This window comes from Felis catus, chromosome A1 (assembly GCF_018350175.1).
Source record: "Felis catus isolate Fca126 chromosome A1, F.catus_Fca126_mat1.0, whole genome shotgun sequence".
In the NCBI taxonomy this organism is placed as follows: Eukaryota; Metazoa; Chordata; class Mammalia; order Carnivora; family Felidae; genus Felis; species Felis catus.
In genome coordinates this window covers 68,786,406-68,805,144 of record NC_058368.1, presented here as the reverse complement: position 1 = coordinate 68,805,144, position 18,739 = coordinate 68,786,406, and the positions used below count along the sequence as shown (strand labels likewise).

Below are 18,739 nucleotides of genomic sequence, written 5' to 3'. Positions count from 1 at the left end.
ATAACAGAAGTGCCAGAAAGTGCTTGGATTTAGGATGTCTTCAGAAGGTGGAGAAAGCCGGGCTTCCTGATGGACTGGATATGGTGGTGATGGTAAGAGAAGACTGAAGCTGGGTTTTAAGATGTTTTACTTGATCAAGCAAATAAACAGCACCATCTACTGAGAACAGGGACAATGGGAACAGGAGGTTGTAGGGGAAACCAAAAACTTAGCAGTCCTATTAAATGTGAGACGTCACTTAAATATCCAGGTAAAAATGTCAGGTGGGCAACTGAATACATGAGTCTAGAGCTTAGGGGAGAAATCGGGGCCAGAGACAGAAATTACGAAACGTTCAGCATACGAAAAGATGTCTACAGCCACTGGGTTGGATGAGGTCATCTAGGGAGTCCAGCTCTCTGGAATATGGACCAGAAAGTACAAAGGTTCTGAGGCAAGATCATGCTTGGTGAGTTATAAGGGTAAGGGGGGTCACTGTAGGTGTGAGGAAACGTGGAGACGTTCAAAGTCTGGAATGATGCCAGTGTTCAGAAGGAGGAGGATTCAGGAAGGCAGACAGAGCAGGAGTGGCCAGTGAGGTAAGGGGAAACCAGAGAGTGAATCACCCACACTACACACGTAGGGTCTTTCAAGCTTAGGTCCTTCAGAGCAGTTTATAATTTTGCTCTGCCCTCTGTGATCTCCGCTGATGGAAGAAGGGGTGTCTGCTGTTCCACTCCCAGTGTTCACCAGCACCTGTCCCATGATCAATTATTGTTCGTTTTGAGCAGAGGTTGAATGTGGCAGTCTACAGATGGAATCCAGCCTGTAGATGTGTTTTGCTTGACCTTCGGGGTCTAAAAAATATTTTCGTTGGTTGCCAAGGTTTAGGGATTGGGAAACTTCACACCAAAATATGTACCTCTGGTTCTTTTTTAAAAAAATCCCCAAGAGTCTCAGAAGGCAGACAACAGCTGTTTGCGGCTGAGTGGTGGCCGCCACGGTCGGGGGGTCACATGCTTTTCAGTTACTTTCCTGCAGTCTGTAGTCCTCCTTGCATTTCCCCCACAGCCAGTGCGGAGTGCCTCACTCCCATTTCTTGCTGAGTCCTGCGGATTTTGGTTTGGACCTCTTGTTCAGTGAAAGAGGGAATGAATGAATGAACGAATGAGCGGACTAAATGAATGAGTGGACTAAATGAATGAGTATTTACCAATGAGGCACCTGGAGCCCTATCAGAGAGGTGAAATGAAATAAGATTATGTGCAGGAAAGCCAGGGCGCAGATATAGACTCCCAGGCCAGGGCTTTTTAAATCTTTGCTTCCTAGTTTGCATTGTATTAAAAACATTCTGGGGCGCCTGGATGGCTCAGTCAGTCAAGCATCAGACTCTTGATTTCGGCTCAGGTCATGATCTCGCGGTTCGTGAGTTCGAGCCCTGTGTTGGGCTCTGCGCTGACAGCGGGGAGACTGCTTCAGGTTCTCTCTCTCCCTCTTCCTCTGCCCCTTCCTTGTGCTCCCTCTCTAAATACATACATACATACATAAAACAAAACCACATTCTAAAATAAAAGCAAAAGTTTGAACGAAGGAAGGAGGGTGCTGACAAGATGCTATTTCCATTTTCAGAAAAAAACTAGAATCTTAAACAAATCATGATAAATGTTTCTTTCTCCTTAAGCTTTGGTGAGAAATGGTTTCATAAGAAACTGCTACACAGACTAGCAAAAGTTAGCATCCCTGCCCAAGGCTAAGTGAATAATAAACAAATGTAATTATTCAAGAACGTAATTAAGGTTAAAAGTGATATTTTGCTCCGTTTGATTTTTGGAGAAAATAAGTTTTGCCAGTTTGCTCTGTGAATTATTTTAATCTATTTTTACATGTTTCAAACACAGATTATTGTAATCACAGAATGTCAGCGTATCATCTTTCTTTCGTCTACTCAGTACCCAACACTGGAGTTTTTCTAGCCTCATCTCTCTTGCCAACTCCAATGATGGCTAGCAGTTGTTCTGAGCAGTGTGCACAGGTAGACTTTGAAAGTAGGCTGGGCTCAGGAGTTAGACTACAGCGTTTGGTTTCTGACATTTTCTAGGTTTGGATACGATTCTTATGGTTGAACGGTGTCCCCCTCCCCCCAAAAGATGAATTAAAGAATTAACCTCTGTCCTCCAGACTGTGACTTGATTTGGAAGTAGGATCATTGCAGATATCACTAGTTAAGATGAGGTCATACCAGAAAAGGTGGGCCCCTAACCTAATGTAACTGGTGTCCTTGTGAGATGGGGAAATTTAGACGCAGACTCAAAGGGAAGACCATGCGAAGAAACACACGCAGGAAGACAGACTTCAGAAGCTGGATCCAGAGAAGACACTGAGTCACCAGAAAAGAGAAGAGGCAGGGAAGCATTCTCCCACGGAAGCTTCAGAGGGAGCATGGTCGTACCAACGCTTGTCTGGACTTGCGGCCGCCCTGAACTGGGGGACAATACATTTCTGTTGTTTTAAGCTGCCCAGTCTTTGGTAGTTTGTTATGACCACCACAGGAAACTAACATAGAGATTATTTTGTCTACCTCTTAATTTTAGACTGGGTTAGAATGCAGGTGTCTTGAGGGTAGAAGCCATGTCCCTAGGAAGGTGGCATCACCCATAAACGCCATAGATGTGCTATCCCTGATAGGACGTTTAGGGAGATGCTATCCCTGATAGGACATTTAGGGAGACATTTAGGAGACCTTGAGAATCCTCATTCCTTTGCTCGCTAAAGGCACTGAAACTGATTCCACCTGCACTGTCCTCCTCTTGGCCCTCCTCTTGTCCTGGAAGCTACAAGTATATTCTTTCTTCGCATAGAAATATCTTGAGTATCAGGAAGAATCTGGTGCTAATTTTGACCTTAGGCAAATCTGAGAAACAGCCAAAAAGTATCTTTAATGACCCTCTGGTCTTCTTGTGCCCACTTTAATGTGTCAGACTTCTCTGTAGATAGATGAGACTTTCTTAACTTGCAGTCCATAGATAGTTTTTAGAGGCCAACGTGAAACCCTTGAGATCTTAAGATTTGTTGTAATAGTCTGTATCTGGGTAAACATTTCACAGTTTAATAATTTATGGATTCTTAAAGTTTATATATTTCCCTACAACCAGAACAAGAAAGAAAAAGAAAGACTAAGGATCCTCGGCATGATGGTCAGTATCAAGCTAAGGTTTTGTGCCTGGGGAACAAGGCACATGGAGTGGGATGATGACTGGGGGTGGATGAAGAGTTTGGATCTAGGAATGTTCAACTACAGGTGAGTATGGAGCCTGCCTACAGGGTGTTTGGTGGGCATTTTGGCCACGGACTTGGCCAGGAAAGGGCACGCACCCAGAACCTGGATTGATCGACACAGACGTGGGAATTGAATGCTGAGCGCAGACACCGTTTCAGAACTCGTCACCGACCTGATCTAGGAAAGACCAATGCTGAGTCTTGGCAAGTATCCACAGTGAGGAGCAAGGAGAGGAGAGGTGGCATTAGAGGCGAGATAGGAAGGAAGGTTGCAGTGGTAGAAGAAGTAGGAGTGGGGGGAAAGAGGAGGAAAGAAGTCCAAGGAGGGGCTGGCCAGGCTTGCAGAACAAAACGGAGAAATTAAAGAAAATGGTGAACAGCCATGCAGAGCAGTTTGGTGTCTGAGGTTCACTGGCAATCATCAATAAGTTCGTTTTGAAAAGTCGTGGGGATTCCTTCGTTAATTTATGCACTCTTGGAATGGTTATTGTTGCACCTCCTCCACGCATCAGTGCCACGCTAGGTGCTTGGGCACAGAGATGACTAAGACACCATCCTGTCCTTGGGAAGCTTACGGGCTTGTACGAGGACACATACTTAGAGGAGTGAACTGTTACATGGAGGTCTTCATAGTATCACGAAGGGGCAAGTGGTTGATTTGCCCCGGAGGGCAGCAGTCAGATGATGAATACACGGATCTCTTACACAAGGAGTAGAATTGGTGGTCCGGGCACCGTTAAAGTAGAACATGTCCTTCACTTTATCGTGATATCTGAAATCCTATGTGTCAGAATCACATGGGCACACACACACACACCAACACCTTGGACCAAAACTACTTTTGCTACTGAGACCTAGTAAGTGATGTATAATATCTCTAGACAAATACAGACAAAAAGAAATACATGTGCCTCACTGTCTCTCCTTTTCAAATATGTAACTTTTTAGTACCTACATCAGTTTATTCCTGGGGGCTTCTATTTTAGAATGTTTTTGACACTTCCATATGCTACATTTGTGAAACATGGATATTGTTAAGATATTAGGAGCTTTAGAATTCATTAGACCGATGAGTTATTCTATAAGAGGAATTAGGAGGAGGGAAGGGATGGGGCAGCTTTGGAGTGACACTTACCTTGGATCATGTCTCTTCCCCACCATTTGTAAGTTATTTGTTGTTTCCAACCTGTATCCCACAACTGTAATGGTTGACTGAATATTTACCTTACAGAGTCGTTGGAAGGAACTGATAATTCATGAAAAATACCTGGCAGAAAGTAGCCTCTATGTGACTACAGAGATTTCTATAGATAACAAAATAATTGTCTCAGATTATATCTTCAAATCAGGCCAGAATTGAGCACATAACTTAAAAAATCCTCAAGCAATTTCTGCAAAGAATTAGCTTCTATTTGAAAGCAATTCAAGAACATGAAGGTAAGGCCAAGGCCAATGACATACATTTTTTAGTATGTTTGAAGAACTGTCCCAAACGATCACGTATCTACTACCATATTCGATTTTAAAATTTTTACCCATACACATGAAGACTAAAATTTTATTTGTCATCAGCCAACTTATAGCCAGCATCCCACAAATAAGTGAGTAGGATCTATTTTTATACATTTTCAAACTTAGAAAGAATGGGAGAGTAATAGTAAGTAGTTTCTGCAACACTTCAGAGAAACTGAAGTAATTTACTTGTCAATTACTTGTCAGTTTTCTTGTCAATTTTCTCATGTTGTATTACACTTCCATGCTGTATTATACTGGGGCCTCTAATTCCTGCACAGAGCCCCCTGATTTTGAAATCTATTGGACTATTGAGAACAGGGCCATAGCACATTGCCGTACAGGTTGTGCACTGCACAACTCCAGGGGGTGCCGGTCACGCAGACCATATTGAGAAATGCACCCACACAAGCCGTATGCAGCAGCTCTACCTGAGAGGCTTGAATCCTTTCCTAAGGAACATGCTCTACCGTGCAACAAATACTTATTGAGCATCTAATACGTAGGAGACACTGTTCTAGGCTCTGAGGACACGACAGTGATCAGAAAAGATACCATCCCCATCTACATGGACCTTCCATTCTAGCAGAAGGGAGGGGGACAGATAATGAACCCAAACCAAGTATGTGTTCAGTTTACCAGAAGGCGGTGTTAGGGAGAAGGAGAAAGCAAGATGGTGAGCAAATGGAATCACAGCCACGGGGAAATTACTATTTGAAATAAGGTTGGCAGAAAGGCTTCACTGTTGGCAGTTTGGATCAGAATCCAGAAGGGAATGAGGGATAAGCTGTTCATACAATTGAGGCAGGAATATTCCAGGCAGAGCAAAGAGCAAGTGTAAACACTCTAAGGAGGAAGCCTACTTGGCACAGCCAGGGGCCAGGATAGAGGCGGGGTGGCTACAGGGGACTGGATGGGGGGACAGTGGTAGGACAGAAGTCAGGGGGTTGGGATGAGAGTCAGATCTCCAGGGCTCAAACAGTTTTGTAAGGATCGGTCTTTACCCACGTACCCAGGCGAGCTGGGAAGCCACTGGGAGGCTTCCAATGGAAGAGTGACATCATCTCACTCAGGTGCTCAAAGAATCACAGGGTCTTTGAACTAATTTTTATTATGTAAAGCCAAAACAATTTCCCCAAAGACTCTAGGAGTGCTTTTTGTTTTTCTTTGGCCAAAATTAGCAACGTGATTTTTTTTAAAATTATTTCCTATTTTAATTTCAGTTTGAATGAAAACGTTTAAGCAAAGACATTAAATACTTGATGAAAGTGGTAAATGCCAAAACCTTTAGTCCCAATAAGCATGAAAGCTAATTCATTTATTCCCTTCCGGATGTTTCCGTCTGCAAAACAATCCAGACTAGTTCCTATTGGGTACAGGGAAAAGAACCTGAAAAGAAAAATCTCAAACATCTCAACTGTGAGGGAGACTATTTTATGGATTATAAAGGAACAGAGATGGGGCCAACATGGTCAAGGATACGGGGAGGTTAGCTGCTCACGAAGCAATTTGCATTTTGTCAAGTTAACCTATCTTGTGGAACACCATGTTCCAGGCCTTCCAGAAAAATTTAAGCAACTGCACTGTTAAAAAAAAATATCACAAATGCCTTTTCTGCCCAGTGGTTTCATTTAAAATGCAACAAGGTAACAGTTGTGAATAAAGTACAGTTGTCATTGTAAGAACTGTGCTCTATTTTCTGAAACATTTCTACAAAAGTATTTATAGATGTACAACTCTCTTTCCAAAGACCTCAGCAAATCTCCTTTTTAACCACCCACTAATTTGTTTAGTATGTTTTTATGGATGTTTCCTCATGGATGCAAATAGTCCATAACAAAAACTGAAAAACAAAAAGGAATATGTCAGGCTTATAGTCGACTGGTCTCTATATTGGTATGCCAACACAGATCCCTCTTCCCTATTTTTCTGAACAAAAATAGTCCACAGTCCTTGAGAAAATACCTTGTAAGAAATACTAACCACAAACATAATGTCGGCATCAAACTTGACTTGCTTTAATGTCATGACTAGTTTGTATCACTGAGCTGTTATCACTCACACAGTAGATTCTTAAGAGTTTGGACACATTAAGAGTTGAACGCTTTATGAGTTGGACACATCCTGTCTGTAAAGCCAGTCATCAGAATCAGTGTCTATGCTGTAATACTTTCTTATGAAGGGAAAAGAGCTGGCTCTACTATGTCCCGCCCTCTGCTAGGCATCTGGCATATCTTAGGCCAGGTAGTCTTTGCAGTAACCTTATGAAGTTGGAATTATAATATGAATATTGAATAAGAGGAAACTGAAGTCAAGGAGGTAAAATAATTTGTCTCAAATGCTACAGCTCACTTCTAACCAGCCAGAACTCATTCAAGCCCTGGCCTGACAGCCAAGCCCTTGCATTTCCGTCTGTCGTAGGCTGGTTCCGCAGAGCAACACTGTCTTATTTATTATATTAAATGAAATTAAAATTAAATAGCTTAATTATTGTTGTCATCATAATTTTTCTCTTTAGCTACCACTGTTGAGTGCCTTTTTTTTGAGAGAGAGAGAAAGAGACAGAGACAATGTGAGTGGAGGAGGGGCACAAAGAGAAGGAGACAGAGTCCCAAGCAGTCTCCACACTGTCAGCACTGAGCCTGATGTGGGGTTCGAACTCACAAAACCATGAGATCATGACCTGAGCCGAAACCAAGAGAGCGTGACGCTTAACCAACTGAGCCACCCAGGTGCCCCTGAGTGCCTTTTTAATTTACTCATCCTTATTGTAAGAACTCGTCATTCTTACATCCACCTTGCAAGGTGAATATGTCCGCGTGGTGCCGGGCAGTGTGCATACGTTAGCCAATGTCACTGGCAAATGTTCTCATTTCACTGATGAGACAACAAAGCTAAGAAGTGACAAGGGACCCACCCAAGTCAGGGAAGTGGTTGAGCAGGTATTTATAGACTCAGGTATGTCTTACTCCTATGCTATGGGCTCTTTTCACATTCTTCACAGTTTGACAACTTTAAAAATAAGTGACACCACGCTCAAATTAAATAATCTGAAAATGTACAATTCTAAAAGGGAACTGATAACTTAAGACAATCTGTAACCATGCTTCAACACTGCAAATGATTCCACTAGACATTTCTGAAAATGGTCCTTAAAACTCAAATCTTCATGCTTGGTTCATGCTTTTATGTTAAACTTAACTGTTCTTCACCCTTTCTCCATGGGTTGGAATTCCTCCAACAACTGTGGTCCCGGAGAATCCACATTGAGGTAATAAATTGTAAGGACCTGGAAGTTGCTGTCCTCTTGATATTCAAGAAGTACTTAGCCTTAATGTGTTGTATATATCTCCCTCATATTTCCTTAACTAGCTGAAAGAATTAAGTTTTAAGACACTTCCTAAGACGTTGGGTTCCTAGTCAATATCCAACCAGTGAAGGCTTGGATCAATAAAACAAAGGAAGTAGGATGACCTGGGAAATGAATTTCTTACCTCTGACCTGTTTCCATATCTTGAAGCTCTTAAAATCTAGTTTTTAATCTAAACTGCTTTTTATAGTGAATGTTTCCATGGGTGATGACTGTAGAAGCAAATACGTACTTAGGTTACTTGTTTGACTAAAAGCAAAATAAATACTATTATAAAAATATGCTTATAATGTTATACTTTATATAACTGTGATTTATCCATCTGTTTATTTCTGTGTAGACAAAACAATTCCTATTTTTAAAGTCTAATCTAATAAACTTTTCATGATAAAGAGCAATAAGATAGGGAAAGTTATGGGGATAAATGGCATATCTAATTTTTCAAACTTTAACCCTTAAAAGACTTCTCTTGGGCTACAAATGTATCCTTCTGCTTTTTAGTGTGTAGACAAATTTTCCCTTTAAGATATACTTAAATATACAAAGTCTTATATTTCGACTTCGACTAATAAATATCATAAGACATAACTTTTCACTTTAAGATGAAATTCTCCCTCAAAACATACCCAATCCTTCAATATCCAAGAATAGGCTAAGGTCACTATTTTGTAAACTCACAGCACTAAGATTTCCCAAGAGCATGGACCACCTTTTTTTTTTTTTTTAAACTCTTTGGTAAGCTTATTTATACAAAGTTTTGCAGAGATGTAAACATTAAGCTCTTATCTCCATTGAAAACTATATCATGATGATGTTAGGACTGTCCTAGACAGCCTGGGATTCATAGAATCCATATTTTAGGGCAAAATAAGCCTCAAAGCATTATGGGCTAAGTCACACCTACTTCCTTCAATTAGATATTTCATCATAATTCCCCCAATTTCTGCAAGTCCAAACCCCACCTGACTTAGTATACACCTCAGGTTGCAACAACCTTCTAGAACATGTCTTGAAACAGTCAGCTGGAAGCCAGCTCTCCCTTCTATGGACCCACATAGAAGCCTGTTTCTCTCTTAAGGCATATGTCCCTTTCTGTCTTGCATTATAGTTACTTGCTGACATGCTGTATTTTCCCTCCTAGACAGTGAGCTCAAGGATACCATCTTGAATCACATTCAATTCTTCCGTGATGCTGTTAACTAACACATAGTGGGTTCTCAAGGAGCACTAAGTATGTACTCAATGATTTCTGTTAGCCATGGCAAATCGTCAGAAAGAATGAAAAACCTATTAAGAAGTATTTTAGGAAGCCCTTGGTCAAGAAAGAAAAGCATAAGGGTAGAAAATTCTTCGAGAGGCGAATCAGAATAACTGGCACATAAAAGTGACACATTCAATTTCTTCACCTTTATATAACCTCCAGAAGATCAAACGTTAATAAAATATTTATCTTCAGTTGTCACAAGCCAGACTTTGATTTAAAACTCTTGGGTACATGAATGTCATGCCAGACCCAAAATATACCGTCATGTATTTTTAATTTAAACATGGCTCTGTAAAAAATTTATGTATGCCTGATATGAAAAAACGTGGGTGAAGATCTCCCAACAGTCACCGCAAACAAGAAAACAGAACCTAAAAATGACTGTTGAACTTCTGTGAAGCTACATGGGAAAGCATTTCATCCGAGAGTCCACTGTGCCATCAACACGACACAGGAAACGCATCCCCTTACCTTCAGGGAGTCAAAGCAGGCGATCACTCTCCCGTTCTCCACCTGGCAGCTCTTGGGGGGGTGAGCAAATTTGCACTCCTCGTCGGAGCGCGAGCACGTGCCCCTCTGGAACTGCCTGCAGACCTCCAACGTCAGCCATTTTGTGTCTCTGACGGGGGCCACGTTCAAAGCCATGATGCTCGAGCTACTGGGATTCTGTTTGTTTGTGTCAAATGATGAAATCGATCCAGGTCCCAGTGATTCCGAGACTACTGTTGTGAAAAACCCCACATGTGAGTCTGAAGGTAAGTGATCAATTGCTTAGGGAGGCCCAATCCAGGAAGCAATGAGGAGAGAATTTATCGGCGAGCAGTCACTCATCAATCAATATGCCCCACTTGAAGACAGTGGGCCGCAACAGAAGCACACTCAGTGTCATCTCTGGCGGTAAACGTCCGAGTCTCTCGACCGATCTGCAGACACAACTGTTTTTAATAAAGTGACTTCAATATCATGGCACTCCTTGGGAGGATATTCAGTTCTGACACGCGCAGCTATTGACGGTGCTGGAGAATAAGCCACCTAGACGTTCAGATCTTGGCAAGATTTCTCTTTCTTTCCACCCTTCTAAATCCTGAAATCGAGCAGTTGGCAAAGTCAGACAGTTGAGGTATCTTCATCCACCGTAAGGTCAGGGCTACGTGCATTTGACGGAAGAACAATTTGAACACAACAAGAGCTCAGGCTGCAGTTTCCAGCGAAAGTGACTTCACACAGGCACTTTGAAATCATGAACCTGCAGAACACAAAGAAAACATCAACTTACACCCAAACTCAATGGAATCAACACTTTGACAAACTGTTTTAGGTCTTATATAGAATTTGCAAAAGTGCAGTTCAGAACTTTGAGGTTTAAGGCTAGTGAGGAAAGTTATGCATTAAAGAGGGAGAGAGAGAGAGAGAGAGAGAGAACAAAACTGCAGCCGTATTGCAGAAATCTAGGCAGCAGTCCAGAAGTTAGGAATGACTCAAACACATGAGTGTGGCAGACACAATAATTAAGCATTCTGAAACAATCCCATCTAATGTGCTTCATCGCCAAAACAGTGTATTAGAACCGTAGCTTCAGATTAATTTCACATTTAGGCCATTGATCTTATTGTTGGAAATGCTATAAACAATTATTCGGGATGTGTCTTCCTATGTAATAAGGGTACTGTCATTTTGGGTGCAGTGTGGGCTCCTTATTCTTTATATTTTTTCTAGTTTACAGAGATCTGAACTTAGAAATGGATAGGGAGAAGCTTCCCAATATTTTTTAGGTCTCTGATACTTTCTCTCTACTGTTATTACTTGCTTAATGTTAGTATTTCCCTCTCTGCAGTAAGCACTCAGATGGTAAGGACAATTTATATTTGTCATTTCTGTGTCCCTAGTGCCTTAGTTCATGGCTATTAGTTCCTGAAAAAATATTTACTGACCGATTTAACTGGTGACTGGCTCACTGACCAGAGGAATGAATGCAAGTTCGTTTTAGTTTTAGTTCAGTTTAGTTTTTAATGGACTCACAATCTCCATTCTGTAGAATGCTGGAGTTAAATCATACACCTACAACAAAAATATAACTAGAAAATTCATATTTCTAAAATTATATTTCATTTCTTTTAATGTTTTCAAGGATTATGAAGTAGTTAAAATGTTAAAAATTTAACATCGTTGGGTCCAGGAGGAATAAAGGACTATATACTAGAAGCTGATCGTTTTCAGATATTGTATATGCTGCCAGCTACCTTAGACACATGGCCTTGATGTCCTTTTAAAAATTTCTTTAAGTAAGAACTTAATGGAAACTGGACGTAGAGTATTTAACATCAGCATGTATGAGTAAGTTCAGACAGCAGTAACTTTTGAGTGATTCACAAATGTCCCCTGAGGAAAGTAGGTCCCATGATAATTAAGTTTAGTTAACTCCAGGTAAACCAGGCTGAACACGCTTCTTTGCAATAGGGCTTTTTTCGGTCTTGAACGAGTCTCCAATAGAGTAAGAGAAACAATGGTGTCTCTCAAGCTTATCCGATCGTGGAAGGTTTATTTAGCAGGACGTCTCTTGGGATGGTAGGCAATGCTGCTTCATCCCAGGACTTCATTTACTTGCTAGCAGAAGTGTGTAAATCGGTAATAACTGTATGTGCATGTAAGGAAATTGGCCACCTTGACGGCCATGACACATGCCTGACTCCAGCTGTAAAATACTTGAGGGGACAGGCAGGCTACTGCTTGTCTGTTTGGCAGCATTGTGTTCCCAGCAGCTAACACCAACTTGCTTAACTAGGCAGTTTAAGAAGATGAGTTTAATAACCAAATTTACTCTGGGTCAGGTTTCACAGACCAGCCTGAACCTGCACCTCCACTGCCTCAACCCCCATCTCTAACCCCCATGGAGAACAAAGGATGAGGGCAGCAGGGGACAAGAAAACATTCCTGCCTGTGTATTCAGTGGAGCCGAGGCACTAATAATGAGGTTTAAAATGATAGGTTGGACACATCTAGTTTATATTTGTACGATATTTTATAGAGTCCCTGAGTCCTACGGACCAGGGTCTGATGGGATTACAGGATGACAAAGATCCAGGAGAAGCTCATCCCTAAAGACAGCATGGCTTTGGTCACGGCTTTTCACGTGTAGGAAAAGAAATGGACAAACCTGTATTTAGGCACAGATGGCAAAAGAATAATTACTCAAGTATTCCTAAAAAACCACATAGAAACAATGCCCTCAACCCAGTCCAGTGAATGGGGTAGACTTTCGTGTGTATTTTCAGGTAAGAAATAATTGTTTTCCTGGGAGAAACAGATTGCCATTTGTGGTTACTATGAAAATCCAACCAGAATTTAGACAGACTCGAAGGAGATGAACTTGCTTTATTTTTATTTTTATTTTTATTTTTTTTATGTTTATTTATTTTTGAAGGAGAGAGAGACAGAGCACGAGCCGGGGAGGGGCAGATAGAGAGGGAGCGACAGAATCCAAAGCAGCCTCCAGGCTCTGAGCTGTCAGCACAGAGCCCAACGTGGGGCTCCAACTCATGAGCCATGAGATCACGACCTGAGCCGAAGTTGGATGTTCAACCGACTGAGCCACCCCAGGTGCCCCTGAACTTGCTTTTAAAAGCAGAGGAGCCACACTTTCTGCTGGCCAGAGTCCTGTGTGAAGTCAATGATGTTCCAGAAGGAAAAGAAGGCACATCATACTATACATAAGTATATTGCTATCCTCTCACAAATCCCCTCTTCCTTCCTGCTTGTTCTTGGTTTCTATCCTAAAAGTTACAGAGCTAATGTTATCAAAGACACTGCCTCCCTTGGCCCATCACAACCTCCATCTTCTGAGATGGATATAAGCAGGCAGTTGTGGGAACGAGGAAGAGAGCACAGACTTGAATTAGGTTAAGGAAGGCCACCAAAGAAGATGGCTGATGAGGGGTAAGGATGGAGAAAACCAACTTTTGACACGGTTATCAAGGGACAAGACTAACCTCTGCTAACACACAGACCAAAGCACATATTGGATCTGCCAGACTAGATTTCTTGGGAGGGAGGGTTGTGTTAGGGCTTCATTCTCCTGTATAGGAGCCGCTAGCTACATGTGCCTACTGACCACTTGAAATGTAGCTAGTGCCACTGAGGAACTAAATTTGAAATTTGTATTTATTCTTAATTAATGTAAATTTAACTAAAACGTTGATCCTCACTTTAGTTCCTGGAAACCTTTCAAGTGGGCTTGGACTGACCTGAGTACATAAATCTACTTTTCAGTTGTAAATTCTATGAAATCTAAATACAGATCAAGAATGTCCAGTGAGTTCAGCTCCTAATTGAGTTGTGCTTTGAGTATAAAATACATACCGATTTCAAATGCTTCGTAGAAAAAAGAATGTGAAAGTATCTCATGAATATTGTTTCACATGTACTACATGGTGAGTTGATAATATTTTAAGTAACTGGTTTAAATATTATTATTTAGCTTATATTAAAATTAAGCTCACTTGCTTCTTTTTAGCCCCTCCAAAGTTCAGAGCTACATGTACCTCTCATTATATTTCTACTGATGGCAATGTCTTACTGGCTTTTGCATTTTGTTTTCTTTCAGCCAACACAGAACGTTCTGGACTGGTGGAAAGTACCTTGTCCTAAGAGCCAGCGTCAAGCCTTTGTTTTGCCAAGGTTCCTTCATGTGACCTTGAGTAAGTCAATTTCTCTAAAATGTTGATAATAGTTCCTACCTACATTACATGATTGATGCCATGAAGGACAGATTATAGAGAGAACAAGGAATACTTTGTAAGCAGTAAAGTGCTGTCCCAATGCAAGGCAATGAAAGGAGGAGCTACTCTATAAATATTTATTGAATAAATCCACTTTCAGGCTTCCTCTCTCCCTTCAGTCATTCTACATCAATGGCCAGGCTTGTGCCTTGTGCGGATCTGCTCCAGCTACAGAAGCTGAGAGCAGGGCGGTGCCTTAGAGATCAAAGGGACCGACAGAACTGTGTACTCAGGCCACTTATCCGGAGCATTCCTCGGTTCTCAAACTGATTTATTTCGCAGCCGGAAGGAACCCACAGAGAAGTTGCCCCAAGTACAAATCCCACAGTGTTCTTCTTACAAAGGCCTGACGCTTGCTTTCTTCCCTCAGTTGCTACTAAACTCAGAAGTGAATCAAACACTTTTAGGGCCCAGGCATTGACCCTGGGTGTGATGCCTAGTCCAAATATGCGGGGAGCACTGCTGGGGTGCCTACTACGTTTGAGGGCTTGCTGGAAATGCAGCGACAGATGCCATCCTCCAGTGCTCTGGGTGAGCGGGGAGGAACCTGTGGCATTTTCTAGGTCATCTACCCAGAGGGGCCCCTGGGAAAATGTGTCTGAGTGGAGAGGGCACCCTTTTCTCATTCTCAGAAAGGTCCCACATATGCTGCCATTGGCCCTGCTTATATGCAAGACGTTTCTGGGTTGCCCTAAGAAGCTGGGGCTCCTGCCTACAATATTTTCCGGTTTCTCCCAATGCTTCGCTTATGCTTCTCTTTTTCCTTTTTTTTTTTTTTTTTCGACTTGTGCTTCAGTTTTATTTCCAACATCGCAATCAATGCCATCCCAGTTAGCTCCTTCCGGTGCAGAACCCAGGCAGAATTCAAAAGTAATTGTTCCCAGTTCTTTCTCTGGCCTTGTTCCTTCTTTGGCGTTCCTTTCCTTGTCCTCCTCAGGCATTCAGCGGCCTCGTGTTCTCTCCCCCTTCTGGCTTTCTAAGCCCCTCACGGAGGAGGAGACGCCCTTGCCCTTGAAGGCTCAGCTAAGCACTGATCTGGCAGGCCCTCACTGCCCTGTACCCTGAAGTGCTGTTCCTGCTGACCTGCTTCACCCCCTCTGGTGACCTCTGGGTAGCCCACTTTCTGATAGTGCCTGGTGATGATTGTTAAGTATTACCTCCTAGTTCTCCAGAACTTACACATTGACTTCTCCACCCGCCTGCCCCCAGCTCAAGGTTTCGCCCTGTGTATGTAATAGACTCTGCCTATTATTTTCAAATCCTCAGTGCTCAGTTACGTGCCTGGTGTCAAGAATACACTCAACAAATGTTTGTCAAACGAACTCCTGATCCTCCTCCAAGGAACTTTTGCGTTTTAATGTGGACCGAAGGCTAACCTAAAGGAATAAGGCTCTGAATAGGGAATTTCAGCATTATCCTGGAGGAAAATTCCAGCAGGTGCCAGTGGCTTACCTCGTTGCTGCCAAGAGGGCCCTGGTGACAGGGAGGATCTGCCCCCAGGACAAATTATTTGATCTTGGAACCCCAGCATCCTTAGCCCAGCGATTTGCAGATTTGCAAAGGGTAATACCTGGGCCAGCATGGCAGCAGCCTCTGGGAGCTTGTTAGGATGCAGATTCTCAGGCCCCGCCCAGAGGTACTGAATCAGAAAGTCCGGGGGTGGGGCCCAGCAAGCTGTGTTTGAATAAGCTCTCGGGGTAACTCTGGGGCACGCTCAAGTTTGGGAACTGCTGTAGTATGCATTTCTTGTTGCCCCCCCCCCACCCCATGTGCTGGGGGAACAAAGATGTCTGCCCTGAGTTGATCACAGGGTCTCGGGGTCACGGATTCCCCCAGAAATAATTGCAGGAGGGCTCGATGGGGGCTTCTTCCAGTGGCTGTTTCTGATCGATGAAAACAAAACACAACTACACAGAAAACATCTGAGAGATCTGTTCTCGACAAGACTTCATTCTATGAGAATTACAAGAATAAATGAACTCGTAGCCTGTAGGTTTGGTTCAGGATGAAGCAGGCCTTTGGTCCAGGTGAGTGGGGCTTTGTTGCTAGGACCCTTGCCTGAGGGAGGACTGCCTCAGAGGGCTGGTGGCCCTCGGTGACCAGCAGCTCAGTCCTTTGCCCCTTCCTGCTAGAGCTCTTTACAGAAGGGCTGATGTGTAGCACCCGGGTATAACGAGGGTGGAGGTTCACCACTGGACGCATCTTCAAAGGAAAAGCAAGATTGAAGTTCAAGGGTAAAGAAACGCTGTAGTATTTCCTGAAACACCAAAGGACTCGCTGTGCAACTCTACAAAACAATCTCAGTCTATTTTTAGGGGTTTCACTTACATGACACTTCATTTTTCAAAATATATTTAAAACCCTCCTAGGTGTTGGATTTTCAGAAAGCTGTGACTTCTGACTATAGAACACTGAGCCGCGCAAGTTCCCTTGCAGCTGTTCAACGATGCGGCAGGCCAGTCTGGAAAGCGCGGCCTCCAAGCCAGGCCACTTCCCTTCGTTCCACACCTCTCAGCAGCCAGACAAGCCCGGGCCGGGGACCCCAGGTGTCCTCGCCCTGCTGACGCTTTGTAGCCAGTTTGTACATTTCTGAAGGGAAAAACATCAGTCATGTCGGATCGTGAGGCTGAGACTGATCAAAATGTAAGACCGCCTCAAGGAAAATAGTTGTGCCGTACGCGGCTCCCTCGCTCACTTTTTGGTCGGCTGTGGCATTTAGGCGTCTGCCAGACACCGGCCTCCTAGCGAGCTGATCAAAGGGCCCTCGCAAAACAAACCGATTTCTGAGTCAGACAGTCAAGGACTCATTATCCATTAAGTAATTTATGGGATGCCTTTAATTTTATTTTCCATGAATCTAATCACAATAAAGAAAAGATGCCTCCTTGAGTTTCCTAATTTCTCATTTTGAGATTCTCTGGGTTTCCTCTTTTCAATTTTTAAATTCTCCAAATATATTTTTAAAGAATGATTTCTCCTCCTTGCGAGTCGCTTGATGTCTGAGCATCCCTACTTCTATTTCTGGAGCCTGATTTAAAATAGCTCTCAGTGTGCTCTCGCCCCTGATCAATGGCTGGCCTCAGCCCGCACCTATCAGATGCAGATGCCTGGGCAGGAGAGGAATCTCGAGATGCTGCTGGCTGGCGTGCTGGGCTGAGAGCCACTTGACCTCCGGGAGAGGGTGTAATCCTGCCCTGTAATCACAGCCACTGAGAAGAGGTCCCTCACTGGGGCCTTCCCACAGGAAGCCCTATGCACCAATAAAAATACAGAAACTAGAGAGGCCCCACTACAAAACGAATAAAGGACCTAGCTGACTTTTTGAAGAAAAGGTTTGTAAAGGGAGCAGCAGAAGTGACAGTCCTTAAGAACATGTTTCTTTATAGAACCTTGAAACTGGTTTCTTTATAATTTACTGGACACGTAAGTTAAATGGCATTTTGAGACTTCTGCGTGGTTTTGGATGGAGAATCAGTTTTTCTACACGGGGTTCTAGTTGCTCCTCTCTCCTGAATAGCTGCGTAACGTCTTGAGTTACGCTCTCTGAGTGTCAGTTTCCTGTTTGAAATCAAGGGGTTGAAAATACCAAAGCCATAAATATATGTCCTGCAACCAATGTAGACGTAGTAGTATAAGTCCTCTCTATACAGTATTATCAACATTAGATACAACATCTATATGCTTTACATCTATGTGCATGTACACACACACACACACACACACACACACACACACACACGACAGGTGGAGATAAACTTCCACTCACTAAAAGTTATAAATTTCTGTAAAGTAAATGAAGTTTGAGTCACAGAAACTAGAAAAGTCCTTTCTATGAAGTTGGTACACACTATGAAATCCTTCCCAGAAATTAGTGAGACAAACTTTTGATGGATGCTCTTCTAAGACGAATTCCAAACACACATTCATTCTAAGCAGAGAAAGAACCGAGGCTAACAATGATGCCTCCATTTTATATGGTACTTTGTTCTTTTGAACACACTTTTAAATACACTTCAATGAGAAAAACAAAACACTGGCCACCCAAGGTCACAAGGGTGGGTCTGCTGAGCCAGTGTTCATGACAACAGTAATAAAAGAAATTCCCAGCTACAATTTTTCTCTTGTATCTTAAAATACAAGCGAAAGATTCATAAAATCCAGGTCTCATTTTAACACATGAAAATTTCCAGTCCATTTTCACTGCAGTTTCCAGGAATGGGCAGAGAAAGAAATCTCATCTTTAATTAGAAGAGGAGAAATTTCTAAATATAATCCTGAAACTACAGTCAGATATAATATATTCAACACACATTTGTATTCAAATTATGTTTTTTTCACTGTGTCTGTGTTTTCTATCTAAACATTTATAATTCAGTTAGGAGACGCTCTTATTAGAATAAACGCAATTGTATTAGATACCATTTAAGGCTGACCGCACTTACCGGTTTCCTGGACCCAGTGGCTGCTGTCAGAAAAAAATGATTACTGAGCGGCAGGCTGCAATCTAGCCCCTGAATTCCCAGAGAAGTCTTTGCCAGAACCTTCCATTTCCTTCCCTGGCCA

At 42.6% G+C, this 18,739-nt stretch overlaps 1 protein-coding gene across 6 annotated transcripts in view; it reads right to left on the bottom strand.

Moving 5' to 3' along the window:
* Positions 1–18,739, bottom strand: part of MBNL2 (muscleblind like splicing regulator 2) — a 158,607-nt gene that overhangs the window by 98,886 nt on the left and 40,982 nt on the right. For all 6 annotated transcript variants that reach the window (XM_011280623.4, XM_011280633.4, XM_011280630.4 and 3 more), the window contains exon 2: positions 9,873–10,647. In XM_011280623.4, coding sequence (XP_011278925.1) covers positions 9,873–10,046 — 174 coding nt within the window. In that variant the 5' untranslated portion in view covers positions 10,047–10,647. The remainder of the gene's footprint in view (positions 1–9,872; positions 10,648–18,739) is intronic.